General features: G+C 37.7%; 1 protein-coding gene across 4 annotated transcripts in view; it reads right to left on the bottom strand.

Moving 5' to 3' along the window:
• Positions 1-2,204: 2,204 nt before the first annotated feature.
• LYST (lysosomal trafficking regulator) overlaps positions 2,205-16,087 on the bottom strand; it is a 94,760-nt gene continuing 80,877 nt past the window's right edge. For all 4 annotated transcript variants that reach the window (XM_033008896.2, XM_042795814.1, XM_042795815.1 and 1 more), the window contains 12 exons: positions 15,909-16,065; positions 15,373-15,513; positions 14,753-14,970; positions 13,626-13,856; positions 12,729-12,918; positions 11,675-11,811; positions 10,854-10,952; positions 7,853-7,992; positions 7,510-7,607; positions 5,741-5,897; positions 5,459-5,530; positions 2,205-4,336 (listed from right to left, as the gene is read on the bottom strand). In XM_033008896.2, coding sequence (XP_032864787.2) covers positions 4,198-4,336; positions 5,459-5,530; positions 5,741-5,897; positions 7,510-7,607; positions 7,853-7,992; positions 10,854-10,952; positions 11,675-11,811; positions 12,729-12,918; positions 13,626-13,856; positions 14,753-14,970; positions 15,373-15,513; positions 15,909-16,065 — 1,779 coding nt within the window. In that variant the 3' untranslated portion in view covers positions 2,205-4,197. The remainder of the gene's footprint in view (positions 4,337-5,458; positions 5,531-5,740; positions 5,898-7,509; positions 7,608-7,852; positions 7,993-10,853; positions 10,953-11,674; positions 11,812-12,728; positions 12,919-13,625; positions 13,857-14,752; positions 14,971-15,372; positions 15,514-15,908; positions 16,066-16,087) is intronic.

The raw sequence follows: 16,087 nt of genomic DNA on the forward strand, positions 1-16,087 counted from the left end.
AGCAAGCGGAAGCATTTCCAAGTCACATTTATTTTCTGTACAAAAGAGAACTGGGAAGAGCCCCATTTTTAAAGGTGCTTTGGAGCAAGGGCAGCCTCTTCAAAGATGGAGTTGATGGCTTTTAGGGTGGTGGCTTGGGAGAAGGAAGTGCAGCAGGAAGAAGGTAAATGTTACTGAATAAGCAAGTTCATAAACTTACCTTGGGCTTCAGAAACTAATTGGAAACTTAACTGGTCTGTGCTGCTGCTCTTTCATTCACATTTAATTGTATCATCTTTCTATAAAAGGCTCTATTTACCGGACAAAGGATTTTTATGTTATTAGACAAAGAGCACATGCTAGACAATTCATATAATCAGGAAGTTGTCACTGATTTACAGAAGATATTTAACACTACATTCTAACAATTTTATTCTTTAAGTTAAAACATAAGGGGGGAAATGTCTTTTACAATGTGCTTTCATCCTATACTATATATAGATTTTTTTTAAAATCTGCAAACTCCTATGTTCCACCACAATCAGGACTCTCCTACCAGAGCTGGCCTATAGGCTTTGGATGCAATACCTGTAAGAGTTAGCACAAATTTCTATTCACTGAATCTACATGAAGCAGCCCCTAATGAGACATATATGGGCTTTATTCAATTGTGTTAGAGAATCTGAAATTTTTTTTTTTTTCCTGGGAATGCTAGCTCAAAGCTGGAATCAGTGTGCAAGCTCATGTTTTTACTCAACTACTTTCTGCCGGGTAGCCCAGGACAATTTAAGAGTCCAATCAGACTAGTCACACGTAGTTCTTAATCCTCTCCCAAAAGTGACCTGCCCAAATTGTGAAATACAACACAGCCTATTATAGAAACCCAGGTGCAAAACCAGTGACTTTCTGACCCCACTCCAGAGCAGTAACATCAAGTAAATCTCTACACAGAGGTCATCTGTCAGTAGTTTGTAACTTACTACAATAGCAAAGAAAACAGCATTGTCTGTACCTCTAGAAGCTTAACTAGTGTTCTTGTAGATATTTTTCAAGGCAAGCAGAGATTTTAAATAGTCTTTGCTTTATGGTTGGGTGGGGGTTTTTTTGTTCTTTTTTGTGATAGAGTGGCAGCATATGGAAGTGTGACTTCTATTTGCATATGCAAGAAAAAAAGACAAGCCAGTACAGCTTTAAATAAAACAAGGCATGAAGAACAGTAAAAGGTAAGCGAGCAGTTTCTTAGTAGCACACAAGGTGATATTTTCCCCTCCTGCTCTCTGGTTTTCTCCATAAAATGCATAGTCAATTCTGCAATAATAGCAAATCAGGAAATCCTGGAAGTGTGTGGGGAGAGACGTTCTTGCTCAGTATGAAGGAACTCTTTCAACTCTTTCTCCAAAGATAGAGGTGGTTTAAATGTAAAGAAGATCCTTAAAGTTGGTGTTGCAGAGTAAAAGTTGAAAGGTGTTTTTATTTCCTCACAGAAACCATTCTTCCTGCAGACAATGTTATCATGTTTAATTAATTCAGTTCACAGATAACAGTTCTCTAGTGATTTTCTTTTGTTTCTCCTAGACACTGTCATGGGTTTGTGGATCTCTAAACCTGAGATCAGGGTTCCCTTTTTCAGTAATGGTGTGGAGACACCCTCTCCTCACCACAAGTGAGTATCTGGCTCTTGCCTCCCCTTCCCTTTCTCACCATGTATCTTCACTGTCAGAAGAGAATGATCTGGGTTTACCCCAGAATCCTGAAAGTGGCACCAGATAGATAGTCCTTGCCCCGTGAACCTCCCTCAAATCCTGGCTTCCAACACGAAGAGCCTTGCAGCCTCTGATGCCTCCCAGAGATCTCAGTCTCCCACTTTCCACCCAGCAGCTTCTTCTTCCTGCCCTCTCTGAATCCAGACAGGAGTTGCTTTTCTGGCTTTCCTTAGCTCAGTCAGGTTTTGAGGAAGGAGGGGGAACATCTCTGCCTTGAGAGCCATCACTTCATCTGAAGTATAGTCACACATCCTAGGGGAACGAAGGACACATGAAGTGATATTCTTAAGACTTCCCACCCCCATATTCAGTTTGGCAGCTGTAGGCCATAAACAGAACTTCCCCACTTCATGACTTTAAAATACACAGACATGAGAACCAGCAGAAATTGATCTGGAGCAAGGTGTGCAAGATCAAGAGGTGAAACTAATAGATACATGGTTTTGGCGTAATCTCCAACCATTTGGTACAAAGATCTGTTTATTACTCAACAAGGTGACAGTGTATATACAAAGGCAGTGTGGAATGTGACATTTACAGGAAATTTCAGTACATCATGCACAGATACTATTGCAATGTTATTTTAATAGTTCAAGAATGTTAAGCTGAATAAATATTCCTTGCTTCAAAAAAATCATTTTTACTTTTACGTAAAAATATATAATATTGCACTCTTTACAAGGCCAGCAATTTTGCATATTGATTCATAACAAGTGGAATTCTACTTTATAAAAATAAGCTTTTGTGAGTAACACCCCAAACCAGGGAGCACAAAAGCACCCCAAACCCCACAATGTTTGTACTTTTTCATCTTAAATAAAGCACATCACTTCAACATGAGCCAGGAAGCTTTTCAGTCTGTATTTGGACCTTACATCAACAATTAGACAGTGAAAAACATGACTAAAGCCATCCCATACAATGCTGCTACAATATATGCAGTTCAAAACTCAATTCATACTGTATGTAGCCACTTGCTTAACTGAACCAACGATCAGCCTTTGTGCCACAGACTATGAGAATATTTTTAAGTTTCTCTAGTTTGAAAAGTTCTTCAATTGGGAAGTTGCAAGAATCTTTGAAGACTGGAATTTGCAAAGGAAGTGTAAAGATGTGTGTGTATGTCATCTTCATCACAACTTGACAATTTCATATACAGTGTTTTGAAGGCAGATGAACCTTAAACATGAGAAGATACAGCAGTTTGTATGGCAATTGCAGAGCATGTAAATGATGAAAAAGCAAAGCAATTTAAACAAAAAAAGTAACTACATCAGACTTGCGTAGCATTCTTGTTTTACCATTCGCATGACTACAGTAGGCACTCATTCATGGTTGTAGGTTTAGAGGTCTTCAAATCCACTGACTGAAATCTTAATTTGTGATCTGGTTTAAGAATTCAAAATTCGTTAAGCCTTTCACAATGGAGGCTTATTTTTTTCCCCCCTCAAAAAATAGCACCTAGGAATAAACAACATATTTCCACAGTTTATCTGTATGAACTTCAAAATCATCTGATGCCTCTGAACATTGATTATTCAAGCAGTTAGATTCAAACATTTTACAGTTTACTGAACTTCAATAACAGTAGAACAGTAGCACATCTGTGCCTTCTTTAACACCTTTCTTTTTCAGAGCTCTGGAAGATAAGCTGTGTGTGTATATAATATATATTCTGCCACAGAATTGCAATAGCTAGGTGTTATGAAATTAGGGAGCTAACATGAAATTAGAAAACAAAACCAATACATGATCTAACTATTGCTTCGTGATGCCATGAGGTGTCTACACATCACTAAGACAAATATATTATTTTTGCCTGTTGTAAAGACTATTATACTAACAGAGAAGATGGCAAAAATTACAAATCTAAAGATAACAGAAATTCAAATTTTTATCATTACAATACCATAAGATGGTGCAAAAAGCACCTACTAAGTTCTTTGCTTCTCAAAAAAAGCAATTTTAAGTGGTCTTGGATTCTTGAGTTTTGGATTGCTTATCCCAGAGCTAACTATACCATGGTCAACTGATCAGATATACATATGCTGACATTTTAATAGATATTTACAGAACTTTATGCTGCTGACATTTTACAACATAAGAGGGGGAATAAGCATTATCAATCAATTTTTTTAAATACTTCTGTCCAAGAAGTGATTTAAAAAAATACCATTATGTTTTATATTGCAGCATTTTGACTTGTATGTTAGAGCATTTATGAGTCACTTTGCTGGTATTGGAGTGTATGAGCAGAGCTTCCTGGTGACCTGGATATGCTTCAAGTTTGTGCATGCACATACGCAATTTTACAATGACCTTAGACTGCTGCTCTTTAAAAATCTATTCATTCTAGAGACATTCAAACTACCTCAAAATCCAGTTAAATAAGATTCTATAATCTGTTTTGGATTTAAAGTGCATCAGAAACATGAGTTAGCAGCAAAAATCGTCATCACCCAGCCGCATAGCTGCTAAGGAATGAGTAGAACATGGGTAGCTTCAAGCGCTGCTGGTCCTTGCGACACCAAGCTATAACATTTCCATCACTATTAGCTGTGAACAAGTGATGACCATCACAGGAAAATGTAAGGCTGAAAAACAAGACAACAATCTATTTTTATATTGGATTTGGCAATTTAAAATGCTAGAAAACATTAAAAACCTGTAAGAGTATAGCCAAAGATTAGCATAGGCGTTCTGTTCAGCCAGGCATTTCTTGAGCTATAACAGTAGTAAAGCTCTTCAGTCATGCCACAGGTAATGTTAGAGAGCATGAAGGTCAGCATCCATTTTCTGTCTCGTTTAAGCAGGAAACTTTAAATTATTCAATAGCTACTAAATCATTATCAACAAGCTTTGTGAAATATGGTTCTTGAAGGAGGTAACAAAGACAGGAACTGCTATCAGACAATGTTTTTTGTTTCTAACAAAGTGATTAGTGGTTTGGGTTTTAAGTGATATTTCAGCAATGGTCAAAACAAAATTTTTCAGTTATTTGTTACTATGCTAACATTCAGATAAAATTTTGGCATAACTCTAAGACCTCTGTTCAGACTACTGTACCACTGGGAATATCAAAGACGCAATCCTTTGCCTGTGTTCTGAAAACATTTTGGCATGAGAATAATTCTGCTTATATAAATCATCATCAAGGGGACTTGGAAAATTACACAAGCATGCCAAAATGGCAGCTTCCAGGTTCCTCTAAGTTTCCTTCACTCCTTTCTCCACCATTTCCCTCCAGCATCAGAAAAAAATATGGTCAGAGAAAATGCAGTGTTTTCATCTGTTTCCGAGGGAGGAAAAGCTGTCTATTTGAGTTTGACAAAATCAAGATTATCTCATGATTTTTACACAGGTTCTGGAGAAAAATATTAAACTTAAGAATAAGAAGAGTAGCTATTGTTCCATTCTCAAGGGAATCCTGCTCATTTCTATCTGCCAGCAGCAGAACCTAGTTATTACTGTCATTACAAATTCAGTGTGCTTGTGCTCATTTTGCTTTCATGAATAATTAGCAGGATTGCATTGCTCGTTAGATATGGGTGTTTACCTCCCGTTCTCATGTCAAATCCACATTCAACACTCAAGGCTATTTTGTTGTGGTTTTGTGTTGTTTCTGTTTTTTGTTTTGTTTTGTTTTTGTTTTTTCTTCTTTCTTTTCTTTCTTCTAAGAAAAAAATCCATTTATTGCATACTTAAGATCTTTTTACCTTATAATAGGTTTGGCTGACTTTGAAAATGTTATTTCTCGTACTGGCTTCAAGTCCCACGTACTCCACAGTCTGAAAGAAAGACATTTTTCTTCACATTTTATTTTACAAATATTTCAGTGATAAACATAACTTATTTAGCAACTACTAGGATCGGAAGCTGAATGACAGCTTCTCCACATTCTTTAAAGCCAAATATCAGCATGGTGTTTGGCTACAGGCTCTCAAACTGTGAGCCTAAGTTATAAAGTATTTTAATAAATAAAAGTTTCAAATGCTTACCGCACAACTCCATTTTCAAGCCCCCCTGCAATCACGTTGACAGACACTCCTTCAGGTTGGTTAGAGAAAGCAACAGAGCAAATACTTTCCCTGCAGTGTACATGTCCCACGAGATCACCATTAACTGTCCAAAGTCTCAAATCACTACCCCCTCCAACTGCAACAGAACATAGCATGGGAGTATTAAAAAATAAATCTAGACCACAGCTAGGTCTATGCAACATAATCTTTAAGTGTTAAACAGTTCAACTTTTTGAAAGATCAAAAGGTTAAATGACTCAGAGTGATACGTACTGCAGTAAACAATTATCTCTTCCCTCCTTTTGTGACAGGGAGCATGCAAACCACCAAGCCACTGCAGTGATTTAGAAAACACCACTTCATATTTATGGAACATTCTATTTACAAAATGCTATATGATTTTACTTTTAATGACCAATTTTCATGTACTAACAGGGAAGCACTATGAGAGAATTCATACTATCTGCTTTAAACAGCTAGTTCATGTAGCCTGGCTTGCATTTCAAGCAAAATACTTAAAAGTATCAAGCACAGTTATCTTACCTGGTTATCTGGGATTATCTGATTCTATCAAAGAACTAATAATCCAGCTACTGCTTTGTCTTAGAAGGGATTGAAACCCATGTCCCTTGCCAATTAAAGAATAGTACAATCTTTTCCAGAAAAAAAAAAAATTGGTTTGTGAGCTACAGAAAGGGAGTTAAAAGTCTCCACGTAAGCTTAAAATCAAAATATTAGGTTTCTGAAACTGCCAGAATAATTTCCCCTTGTCCTTTATTACTATAGAGTGTTCTGTTTTGCTCCTCAATCCCCGCCCCCCTAGATTTGGGACAGTGTAAGTTTGATTTCCGTGTGTGGAGTACTACAGTAAGAAAAGGTGGCTAAAAGATACTTCAGTGTGTAAGGCCTAGCTTACTCAAGGCAAGAGAAAGAATATTGGCCCAAGCAAAGGGAGAACTGGGTCAATAACTCTTCTAACAATATGGATAAATGAAGTTAAGCTCTCTCCCTTTTTATTCTGTACCTCCTTGGATCAATGGCATCTATCATTTAGATGGAGCCTATTCCCACCCCCAGTCTCAAGTTAACACAGTACACAGGTATCCATCACAGACAGCAAAACGGTGCGAGGACTCTGACTTGGCCCTGCTTTATTGATACAGTCCTGTAGCACACAGTCAGTCTTCAAGTCAATGAGCATTCCGATGTACGAAATACTCAAAACCTCACAGCTCAAATAGGCCTTAATGCTCTCGTCCAGAAACAGTACTAAGTGGAAAACAAGATAGTACAAAAAACATCTTTAAAATAAGATGGGGCAGGATGTGCACCTGCTTCTGGGGATATGGAAGCATTTAATGTGATAGAGTGAATAACAAAAATTCTGTTGCTCTGCATTAGACTGTATGCCCCTGAAGGACTGTACTTTTGATAACAAATCTCTTAAAATGAAAGCAGCCAACTTCACAGAATTTTCATCTCCCAGGAATCTGTTGAAATTACAAGTCTCTTCATAAAGGGATCAAGCCGTTGGCTTTTTTATCTCTACATTTACTCAAGCACCTGCCTAATCATTTCTAGAGAAAGTTATATGTTACTACTATGTAACAACAACAACAAAAAAGCACTCCTATTTGACCAAATGCATCCTCAGATGATTAACACACACTCAATAACTAAGTTAATAGCAAGTCTCATGGTTTATTTGGTCTGCATGTCAAAACAGCTTTCTCTACTGCCAAATATACCTGAATCACACACTGTTGCAATATCACCAGTTGTTTCGCTGGCTGAAACTGCAGTCACAGGGCTCTTGTGTCCAGCCAGACTCTGGACATAGCACAGCCTGAAGAAAATAAAGAGAACAAGCCTAAAGTTCAGACTCCAACACAGAAAGGGTTCTTTTGCATGATGGTATTTTTCATATTAATTCTAGAATTTCAGCACCCTTCATGGGAAGAACAGAAAGGGTTTGACTTCACATTAAGATACACAGGGAAAAAATTCAGTTAAAAGGGTAAGAATATCCAAAAGTTGGAAAGCAAGTATTTAAAAGAAAGCCATTGGAAAAAGTTACATATATACTTGTACCTGTTCAAATCCCATATGATGCAGGTTCCATCTTTGCTGACACTTATCATTATACTGTAGGGTTTGCACACAAACAAGCTTGTTATTTCTGCTGTGTGACCATACAGATGGACTTGTGACTCCATTTCTATCTCTGAAGGCTAAAAAACAGCAAGGTAAAACATGAACTCTTATGAAAAAGAAAATTAATGTCTTTTTTCCTGAAAAGGATAAGCCTAGGGACAAGTTTAATTCCTAGATTTCAGAAAATGGTTCCCATTGCTTTTAATGCCATCAGTTTAGCAATGCTTTGTAATAAGATAAGCCACACAATATCATTATTGTTCAACTTTGCTTCCAGTGCCTTAGTCTAAGCAAACATTGTGATGTGGTCCAATGAATCTAAATGAACAACTATTGTGCTACTTCTGTCGCAATTACGCACCTTGAAATTGGCTGATTTGTTTTCTGCAAGACTGCTATTTCCACATAACAGCGAAATGACAGTCCTCAGTATTTTAGCATCTAGAGGAAGCACTTGGAAACGTAGAAGGAAAACCCAGCTCAGCAGTTATCACACTGTGTACAGTAAATTACTGGGAATTCCTCAAGTTGGTGCCAAGTCGTTCAGTGAAACCAAGTTGGAAAAATATGCAGGAAGTCAAGTTTAAATATAGAAACTGCTAGATAAAAATTAAAGCAGCAAATTTAACACCGAATAACACTTCTTATTCAAGTTACATCATTTGAAATGATTCAGACTTCCTGAAAACTGGATAAGCTGAAGGAGCTGTTTTTCTCTCTAGTACTGGTAGTAATGGTTCATTGATTTTTCATTGTGTCCTTGTAATAATATCGTAATGAGACAAGCTGGAATTTTAGTACCAGCTGTATTAAGGCCTAATAAGTTATGAAATAATCACCCTCATGCCTAAAATACCATACCCTTTTTACTTCCCACTTGCTTTTAGATGACAACCACTACAACAGTAGCTAGATGTGGAAGAACATGTGGGTATGTATCTACCTGTAAATAGCAGTTCTTTGTTACCTCCAATGATCACCTACAACACTTGGGCGGAGAATTTAAATGATTGCTGCGCAGTGTTACTCAAACAGATCATTAAAGTGCTCTCTTTGTTTGCAAGACGACTCTAACAGACAACAAGTGAAGGCCAGAGTAATTTGTACAACCAGAAACCCTTGACTGAGGTTTTCATGAAGATATGACTTATTGTCAAGTTAGATCACGGTTTTAAAGCTGTACTTCATTATTTTTTTGACCATCTTGAAGGCTAGGAAAAACAGAGCATCCGAAGTATAACACGGAGGTATTTCTGAATTCTGACAGCGTGCCTTTGGATTCCCACATCCAATTAACAACATATCTGTTTTATGCCTATGCATTGAATTTATATAAATGTGAAACAGGGCAAAATATTAATGTTTCAAGTACTGCATTATAACAGACTGTTCACTTTATCACTAAACGGCTGACAAGATGCATACAGAACAGATGCTAGGAAGCACATTTGCATTCCCTGCAGCCCTGACTTGGGTAACTGACTCAACGGGAGCTACAAAACAGGCACAAGGTCAGTCTGCCTGGGGCATGTAAAACTGTCGGTGCTGAGAAATTCAGCAAAGATGGTCTCAAAGACAACATCTGTGCAGCTGAACAAAAACCACTTGTTTCTAGGAAATGCAGGGAACTTAACTCCACTACCAGAGCTTCTTTTTAGCATTGCGGAAGGCAAGTATATTGAATTTCTGTTTTAGTACCTCAAAAAATTTTAACTGCAATCCAAGTCTTAGTAACAATTCTGCTGAGCAGTTAAGGTGCCTGACTTAAGATCCAACTGACTGAAGCTTCCAGGCTTCAAGCTCTACTCAATTTTTTTTTTTTTTTTTAAACTAAACGTGCTGCCGAGTTCAGGAGGTCTGAGTGGCAGGTCACCAAAGACTGGAAGAAAGCCAAGGAAGAAATAAATGACTGTATGTTTGTGCTCTTCCCAATCTAAGCATCTGCTGTTTGCCACTACTGAAAACAGGATACTGGGTAGGCATAGCAGATCATACCAAGGTTCGCTCTAGTTAATGCTAATGTAGTAATTCAAGAGTATCAAGGAGTACAATACTACAAATGTGTTTGCCAATACCTGTGTCTGTATCAAACTAGATTTGAGAAATCAGTTTAGTTGTTGCTATGGTTAATCCTGGAGACGCACCTAAAACTACCTGTCAAGAAAGTTGCAAACTCTTTGTTAAAACCATGAAGAATAGAAGTTGATGCTGGAGAAAGTCAGTCAGAAGCTCAGAAACGCAGTCTGAACCAAAAGATGAATTTCGAGTTCTATTTATGCTTTCATAGCATGCTTATTACCACATAGTATCAGGGCAATTTCTACTAGTTTCTCAATATCTTCCACTAATGTGTTATGTCATGCAAGTTACTTTTCTCCCTTCCCTCCTCACAGTGTTTCCCCTTGGGAAATATGACAAAGTGAAGAGACTTTGTGGTTAATACACACACTGTCTGAGATTTCATCCTGGCTCTCTGTAGTATAAGTGCCTTCTGCATTTGAAATTATGTTTACTTTGGGGAAATGCATTCCACAGTTTCGGTTAAGGCCTTGAAAGGCTCCGTCTCCTTCACAGAAAAAGTTACTTCTTAATGTAGGGAGCTTCATTGTGCCAGAGAGCTTCAATTCCAAGCCCTATAGCCTGAATACAGTCAGAGCTGTATGTGTAATCAATTATGCACCCAGACGATGAGGGCTGACTAAGGGCTAGCAGTATGTGATCAACAGCTTAAGAAAACCCACAAATACTGAGATAAATATATTCAACACTGTCAAAGAAGATCCTTCAAAAATAAATACTAAACAAGCACTTGATCTTTTTAGCAATTGTCCTGAACGTATCATACTCCCCTTTTTTCGCTTTTCCTGTTTAAAAAAAGTGTCTGTAATAGCAAATGCAGCTAAATTCTTAATTATAAAACCTATCCAATGGAACTTACCATATTGCTAGTGAATCTGTTCATATATGCTGTGATGACCCCAGATTTACTACCTGTGAACAGCTGACAGCTGTCTGGCACCCAAGCACAACTTGTTACCTTGGAAAGACAAGACAAAGCCAGAGAAAAATCAGAACAGAAACTATTCTAACTGCAATTTTCATTATGCCATCGCATTTGGTCAAACTGATTCAAAAGCCACGTAAAATACCTGAGCTAAAGAAATCCAAATATTATACCTGCGCTAGGTCATATTTGTTATTGCTTCAGAAGCAAAGTAAAGAGGGAAATTCTGTGTAGACCAGAATTCACAGCTGAAGAGCAGTGAGCTACTGAAGACTTCTAGATCTACAGCCACAGCAGCCAAAATCTTTTCAGTAGAATCTCACCAACCACTGGAGTGTAACGGAGATTACATAGTGTTCCCTAACAATCTTTTAGATAATCTTTTTCAGAGAAATCCTAAACTATAGTGGAGTTCTGCTTCTAATGCAAGGCATCTATAATTTTTTCCAGTATTTGTTTTTCTTGGCCCAGAACTTATGTTTTTATAAATCCACAGCAATATTCTATAGGAGGGAAATGCTACAAAACCCAAATGCATTCAAAAGAGATCTCTGCCTAGTACAGAAGCACGTCCAGGAATGAGATACACTGGAGCAATGAGGGACACATTTGAAAGGAGATTCAAAGAGATTAAAGCCAGTTGTGTTTGGATGCTCACCTCCAAGAAAAATGAAAGCAAGAGTACTTACTGCCAAGTCAGGCCACCATTTATACTAGCAACATTAAATTGAAGACCAAGAGACTGATTTTTTTACCTGATGAAACTGTGAACTCTGTATAAAATTTACTGGAGGTTCACTTTGCTTGCTTTTCAGTCGTAAAATGTTATCGGCATATCCCCAGCTCAGGATAGCTGACCACTGAATGTCAGTGCTGTGCATGCTTCTCACACCTGAAGGCAGGCATATAATGTTGTGTCACATATGTAACTGAAGAGTTGATCACTTTGATAGTCAAGAATAAAAATCTCAGGTCCATATTTTACCACAAGCTACAGCATAAAACCCCCCAAAATTTCAAAGTAAGATATTTTCTGTTAGGCTATGGCTTAATCTGTCACGTATTATAACCAAACATAGTTTTCAGACACGATGTAAACATTCAGTGTTGTCCAAAGACACTCTGCAACCTGGATAAAGTCTTTTTGAAGAAATGTTGCATCTATCAGGAGTGGAGAAGAGGGGAAGAGGCTGACAATACTTCCCAGCTAAAGAAATGAGTGTTCAAAACTTCAATGAGAACATTACATTTAGTCAACAAAAGTAAAGTAAGACATTTCTTTCTTAAAAAAAACCCTTCACTAGTACACATTACTAAGAAAACAAAGAGTGTGAAAACCTGTTTGTACATTATCAATAAGAATTCCCCTGAGGAGTTTATCTGAAAGCAGAAGATCCTTCACCTCTGCTTTTTACTGATAACTTCCCTCATTCTATGCCTCTAGAAACTGTTCATTAATTCTCATTTCTGCTGCCATGTGTTCTTTTCATCTGTTCTTCAGTTCTTCTTGGACTGAATCTGCTTGCAAGCTCTAAAATTAAATCCTCATGCTTCAGTCACTTCAATTAAAAATATCAACCTAATTACAGGATGTCTCTATGGAGTTTTGAAAATTACAAGTAAAATCCACTCTCCAGGAAAGATCCTTCACATGTGGAAGCTGTTACTGGATTTATCAATGAAGCTTTGGCAGAAGCAACTACATTTGGGAAGTTTCCTGGAGAATATTAGTAGCATTAGACTTATTTTTTTTTTTACAGCTCATTTTTGCATGTATTGTGCATGCAGAGAATAAGCACAAATTCATACCTTGCTCCTTGCTATATATCATCAAAAGGCAAAACTTGCGGGACAAGCCGCAGATAGCTTTAGTTGGTAAAGCCTGGAGAGAGCCAAACCTTTCTCCATGTGGTTGGCTAAAGCAGACAACAGGATCGGGAGCACTTGGGGAACCAACGTATTCTCCCCACTTCAAGCCTTTTATCCATGGTAACGGACTCTAAAACAAGCACAAATAAGGTTCAAATTAGAAGGCGGTAAAAAGTTTTCCGAAAAATCTTATTTCATTAGTAAGGGAGAATCATTCATATCGCATCCCCATAAGCAATCACATGGTAAAGACTGCTGAAGTATTATAAAAATACCAGAAAGACAAGTGTGAAGCGCTCTACTATCATCAGCTGAACTATTAGCTTTAAGGGGGCTCTCCCACTTCTTTAAGGGCTGAGATAGCAAGCTTGTAGTTCAGGTAATTTAGTGAAAAATATCAATTTCTTTAAATGCAAGGATTCAGTTTCTCACTGGACTTTAGGGAAAACAAGTGTTTGAAGTGAAGAAAGTTGCACTGTTCTATGGACAATGAAAAAGTTGAGGATGGAAGAAAGCACAGTACATGTTTACCTGCTATAGGTTTGCACACAGATTCCAGAATTCCTCATTGAAAGTATAAAACTGGTTAAGTGAAATTCTTTCCAACACCTATTTGCTATAACCAAGATAAACTCAGACCTATCTTAGTTTGACACAAAATATATCACAACAGCATGAAAATAATTTTCGCTATCACTTTGCTAATTTTGCGTATTCTCTTTAAAGTACAATATGGGTAGTAAGTTCAGTTTTAGGAAGGAAGCTGTCAACATAAGGGTACAATAATTACAGGATATGAATGTTAATTAAACCATCTTGCAAATCAAAATGACATACTGGATATATTATTTCTTTAGTGTGTTCTCTGGTTTCTCTGAAAGCAAACTGCACTAGTAACCCCATGGCAGCAGGAAGTTCTCCTTCCATGATAAGCCGGGATCCAGGCCTGCTAACATGTGCTGTATGGAACAGCTGGCGAGGTGTTTGCCCATATGTTTTTATCATTGTTTCAAGGGCTCTTCTCTGAACAGGATCCTCAACAGCAGAAACATCCATCCCAAAATAGGTCTACAGAAAAAAAAAAAAAAAGGGAGGGGAGGAACAAGAATAAGCATGTCCAGTTTGTCTTTGGGAAAGATTTCTCAACACATGCATGCAAATTTAGAGGCAGACTCTTCAGCTGTTTAGTTAAAACTTGGACCAAAAGCCATCTCACAACGTGTGGCGCTCTAGTCAGCACAGCAAGAACGGTAACCTTGTCACCACTCCTTTATTGGAGATAACTATCGCTTTAAAATTTATCATGTGAGCTGCTCCTACATCTTTTCCATTACTAGTTTCTGTCAAAGAGGTTTTCTTAGTAGACCTTTACTCATCTGTGCAAAAACAGAAGGGTTGCTGATGATAAACAAAATCGAAAAGTTTGGTTTTTGTACCTCTTTTTAATTAATGTATTAAAACTCCAGTAGGGAGGAAGAACCCTCTTATTTCAGAAGAGTAGAAATTCTTTCTCTGCTTGCCTTTTTCATGCCTCTCTAACTGTGTATCACATACTTTTCCTCACACTGACAAAGGCCTTGACTTTCCACTTTAAAAAACAATTAACATACTCACACAAACTGAGCATCTGAAATTTAAGGTAATAACTATATCAACACTTAAGCACAAAAAAAGGAAAGAAGGAAAGCATTTGGATGGTACTTGAAAAGAAAAAGCCACCTCTCCAAACACTACTGTTTTATTAGCTCTTCCAGGTACAGAATGAACACTGAACTCACGGAACACGTTTGAACATGTCTGAAACCAGTCCCACGTTGAAATGGTTAAAGTCTTTTCTTATTCGTTGACATTTCAGGAGCAAGAGATCTTGCTTCATGCTGGATGTTTTCCAAGCAAGTCAGACCGAACTTTCCCCCATTATTACTAAGTACAATGAAAAAACACACTGCTTAACGAATACTTACTGCAGGATGAAAGACATTAATAGCCTGAACAGAGGCCTTGCCTTTTTGCTTATAACCAAACACCAAGTCAATCCAGTGACAGATTGTCTGGGAAACATGGTCAGACTCCAAAGCCTGACGATGAATCAAGATGAACAGACGAGGATCATTACGAGCCCAGGGTGGAAGATTGACATGGTTAACTCTGTCACCATTTTGACGTACTCCAAAATCAAAACCTAGAAACAGGGGAGTATGTTCCGACATTTTAGTTGACAGTAGCATCAAGAAGTTCTTTATAGGTTGCTATGAAAGGTAACCATTAAACACAGTGATTGCTGATCAACAAAGCAGCATCACTAACAAGTCCCCCCCAAACACATCCAAGATGCACCTAATCATTCAAATGGAAAAATCAGACAACAGGAAGCTCCTTTGCACCTGTGACAATTATGAAAAAACTTCCCTTAATTCTTACGTAACAGCTTTTTTAGCATACCCCACAAATTTGTGCCAGATTTCTCCCATACATCTCCTACTTAGCATATTCAGTCAAGGGATACAAACGATCTCAGTTTCAACCCATAGGCTCAACTGTACAGCTTTACCAGGTATATAGTTTTGTTATCCTCTTAGTATACCTTCTCTATTAACTAGAAAGTCAGGAAGGTAGAAAAATTCTGGGATCAGCTCCTTTACGTCAGTCATTGATTCATATGAAGAGAGTCGCCAGGTCGTATTGGTAGAATGAAAAGTTCTGTCCGGGATGTCAAAACTTTGATCTGTAAAGAAATCCAAACTGAATTTGTTACATCGATGATGGACACGATAACAGTTGCATACCTGCAGCTTCAAGTAGTTAACCACCCTTCAGTTAGAAGAGCTCTAAATGTTCTCAGCTATTTCAATTACTATGTGTTACACATGGGCTGCAAGTCAAATATAGGTCAGCTTTTTATTCTGCACACACTAAGGTATAAATATAAGATGTACAACTTTATGATCTAGCTTGATAATTTCAGAATGGGTCTGCTGTGAAAGCATACCAGATTTAATTTTACTGCTCTCAGCTATTTGGAATTGATATACTATGCTAAACAAAGTAACATATAGCATTTTTGTGTCACTGGGACAAGGCCCAGATCTGAAAGGTAAGTGCAAGCAAATGTAACCTTACCTTGATAGGCTAAAAACATTTTAGTAAAAGGTGGCAGCCTAACTAGGAAATGAAGCACAGTTCCACTGTTAGAATAATGAGATCCGTAGTGGTATGGCTGTACAGGGGGCATTGGATCATCCTCTCGTGCTCCTTTACGGTACTCTTCTTCCAAATACTTGAAAAGTAGTAGGAAAAAA

The sequence above is a fragment of the Tyto alba genome, unplaced genomic scaffold, assembly GCF_018691265.1.
Source record: "Tyto alba isolate M040663 unplaced genomic scaffold, T.alba_DEE_v4.0 Super-Scaffold_22, whole genome shotgun sequence".
In the NCBI taxonomy this organism is placed as follows: domain Eukaryota; kingdom Metazoa; phylum Chordata; class Aves; order Strigiformes; family Tytonidae; genus Tyto; species Tyto alba.